This window comes from Gavialis gangeticus, unplaced genomic scaffold, assembly GCF_001723915.1.
Source record: "Gavialis gangeticus isolate Ggan-Ray unplaced genomic scaffold, GavGan_comp1, whole genome shotgun sequence".
Lineage (NCBI taxonomy): Eukaryota > Metazoa > Chordata > Crocodylia > Gavialidae > Gavialis > Gavialis gangeticus.
Window position 1 is genome coordinate 8,109,149 of NW_017729016.1, and position 3,329 is coordinate 8,112,477.

A 3,329-nucleotide genomic window follows, 5' to 3' on the forward strand; every position below is an offset into this window, starting at 1 on the left:
ACACAAGAGGTTATTTTGGCAGTCCATTACAATCTCTACTACATTATAAATTATACCTGTATGGTCTGTTGGGAAGTTTTACCCATGTAGTCATGCCCTTAGGAACCTAAAAAGAAATCTTCCTATCCTCAAAACTGTGCCCATGTGTAGGGGGACAAAAGGACCTTAGACCAAATTCAGTGCAGATATAAGCCTGAGCCCAGTCTTGAGTGTTGGCCACTCATGAGGCATTTTTACACATGTATGCATCGCAGTGCCAGGCGCTTTGAAAATCACCCAGCACTGTGACACATGCAGTTATATAAGTGGCGAAATGCACGCAAATGCTGAGAAAATGGCGGCGCACTTTGAAACTAAAACACCTTGGAGATGCTTTAGTTCAACAGCGCACTGCCACCATTTGCTGTGCACTGATGTGCATTTTACCACTTGTACACCTGCACGTGGCGCAGCTCAGCTCTTCTCAGCTGACTTAGATTAATCAAGTCTGCTCCAAAGCAGCGGGTCTCCGGTGTGTTGCTGGAAAAAAAGTGTGTGTATGAATACCCATAATTTCTAATCCTACATGTGTTGCTTGCGTCCTACGTATCTAATTAGGACGTAGGGTTTTTTTATTTTTTTTTATTCTGGTCTGTTTAAACAAACCAAAGTTCCTGTGGACCTAATACTTGGATACTTCTAGACTTCCCTTTGCCCCCCTCCCCTCCAATACATTTAACTCCCACTGAAGGAGAGTTAAGACTCACTTTTTTAGATCTAGAAGTTGTTTTGCTCTGCATTGCAAGCAGTCCTTAGGTGGCTGGGTCCCATTTTCACAAGCAGCTTAGGCACTAAGGCAGGGTTTGGTGGCCTGCGGAGCCATTGGATCCAGCCTGCAGGGCTGGGGTGCTTTGTCAGTATTCTGGTGATGGGGCTTTGGCAGCATTTGGCAGCTGGGTTTTTGCCTGTGCTGTGGCTGGGAGGAAGGAAAAACAGTGGTGGCAGTGGCCTGATGGTAGTGCTGGCCTGCTTCGGACCTGAGCTTGGCTGTTCCAAGCTAACAAGCGTTGCTGAGCGCTGCACTAAGGGAATGGATCGATAAATTAATTAAACCATAACGAGGGGAAACTAAGCTGTTGTGATTTAGCTCCAGTTCCTTCAAGGCAAAGGTGCCCTGGTTGGCATCCACTTACTGCAAGTTAGAGCAGACACATGAAACAATACCGCAGCGTACCTAAACTCTGCAGTAAGACCCTCCACCTCCTTGGTATGATCAGTATCATGATAGTATAACTCGTTATAATTAGTTTGCCCATACGCTTTAGCTTTTGAGCGCATTGGTGGCTGTAGCCATGTAAATCATTTCTGTGTTGCAGTGCTCAACAGAACTAGGCCCAAAGACCTTTAGGAATTGGGACCTTAGGCTCTTAAATTTATTTAGATGTGTCTGATACTGTTGCCCAAAGGCTTTAATGAATGGTGAGCCAAGCCAGGAAGTGATCTTGCATGCTTCAACCTTGAGGGAGAATGAGAGATCAGATGGTCTTTGTAATATTTCAGGTTTCATTTATGGAGGTCCCCAGAGGGCCATATATGATGGTGCCTTGTATTTATTTCATTTCCTCTGGTCTAAAATCTGTGGCTATAGAATTTTTTGGCAGCAGTATCTTGCTCCAAGGGCCTTGTTTAACTTCCCTTTAATACCACGAGCACCTGCTGGAATATGGGTTTTGTGGGTGTGTACAGGAGGTGGGTATTGGATGTGTATGGATTTCATAGACATTTGGGCTGGAAGGGACCCCAAAGGATCATCGAGTCCAGCGCCCTGCCCCAGGGGCAGGAAGTCAGCAGGGATCATAGGATCCCAGGAAGATAAACACCCAAATGTGTCTTGAAGGCGTTCGAAGTGGGTGCTTGAACCGCCTCTGGCAGCAGTCTATTCCAAACCCTGGGGGCTTGGACAGTAAAGAAGTTCTTCCTGATGTCCAGCCTGAATCGGTTGTGGTGGAGTTTGTGACCGTTCGATCTTGTGTTGCTTAAAAATCTTCAAAGCTTTAGATGAGTTTGCTCTTTACGCTTTTAAGATCATCACCTGGGTGTGTAAATAAATTGGAGGAGCACTCTTTCTGTTGCCTTTTGTGGCATTTAATCTTTAATCTAAAGCGGCGGCTTGATATCGGTCTTCTTGGCCCTGGAGTCTCCTACATTTTTGGTTCTCTGACTGGCTATAAAGGAGGAGCTCTGCTCCTCCTCTGGTTACTCCACAGTGTGTAGAGGTGTGTATCGGTTGAGGATGTTCGCCTGTGTGTAATCCTTGCCTCGCCCAGCCTTGTAGACACCTTAACTGACCTTTTTTCATCTGTAAGACTCTCGCACATGAAACAGTTTTAGCTTTTAACACCTTTTAGTAACATCTATAAGCTGCATCAGGGAATTGCATGTGGTTATTATGTTTCTCAATACTTCAAAGTCGCCAAGTTCAAGTAATTGGGTAGAAAGAATTGTCATATGTGCCCAACTGATTTAGACAGTTATGCTCATAGATTGCTTGCTTTTGAAAATTTTACCCAAGGAGCATTATCTGAGAGAGTTTAATCAAAATAGTCCTTGTGCTGGATTAAATACCACGCCTCTGTGGCTGAAGTGAAACCTAATTGCGTTTCAGGTTGTTCAGTTTCTTATTTGCAGGACCTTGTTCCATTTCTCTGGGTGTCTCTCCCCTTGGTCTTGCCAGGCATTGCGTTCTCTGGGCTGTCGCCCTCCCCAGCTGTGTTTGGCTGTATCTCCATAGCTGCTGTTTATGCTGTGATCATCATGTTCTGTATTCTATAGAACCATGTAGTCAAATGGAGGGTGAAGTAACTTAATGTGATGTGTGGTACCAGTCTTCAGCAAATTCAAAGACGTTTGAGAGAGAACAGCTCTAAATAAGTAATTTACTCGTTCCTTTGGTGTGTAGTACATTTGACTTTGTCCAGTTTGGTTTTGAATGCCTTCCGGGATGAAATTTCCTATAGGTGGGATGCAGTGGGATAATACAGTGACAGGAGGATGCTAGTCCTTGAATTTGTGATTTTATTTTATTTTTTTTAACTTCCAGAGGGGAAGAAAATGCAACAAGAGCGCTAGACTGCAACTGGGGACTTCACCATGGAAGACTTGGAAGGGCATCACTTCAGTTCAGTGGAAGAAGAAACTAGATACTGGAAAGAACTGGCGATGAAGTACAAGCAGTGGTAAGGGCAGTGTGTGTGATAGGGTGTGCGCACATTGCAGTCAGAGCTGTGGAGATGTGGTTGAGCCAGTTTAAATCCATTTGCTATGGGAAGCAAGAGTGGTGAAGGTGTGGT

General features: G+C 44.8%; 1 protein-coding gene across 3 annotated transcripts in view; it reads left to right on the plus strand.

Annotated features, from left to right (window-relative positions):
- Window positions 1-2,886: 2,886 nt before the first annotated feature.
- Window positions 2,887-3,329, plus strand: part of NDE1 (nudE neurodevelopment protein 1) — a 15,872-nt gene continuing 15,429 nt past the window's right edge. For 2 of the 3 annotated variants that reach the window (XM_019512820.1, XM_019512821.1), the window contains exon 1: window positions 3,080-3,215. In XM_019512820.1, the coding sequence (XP_019368365.1) occupies window positions 3,130-3,215 (86 nt within the window). In that variant the 5' untranslated portion in view covers window positions 3,080-3,129. Of the gene's footprint in view, window positions 2,911-3,079; window positions 3,216-3,329 lie in introns of those variants that run through there. The other variant, XM_019512822.1, reaches the window with a different exon arrangement.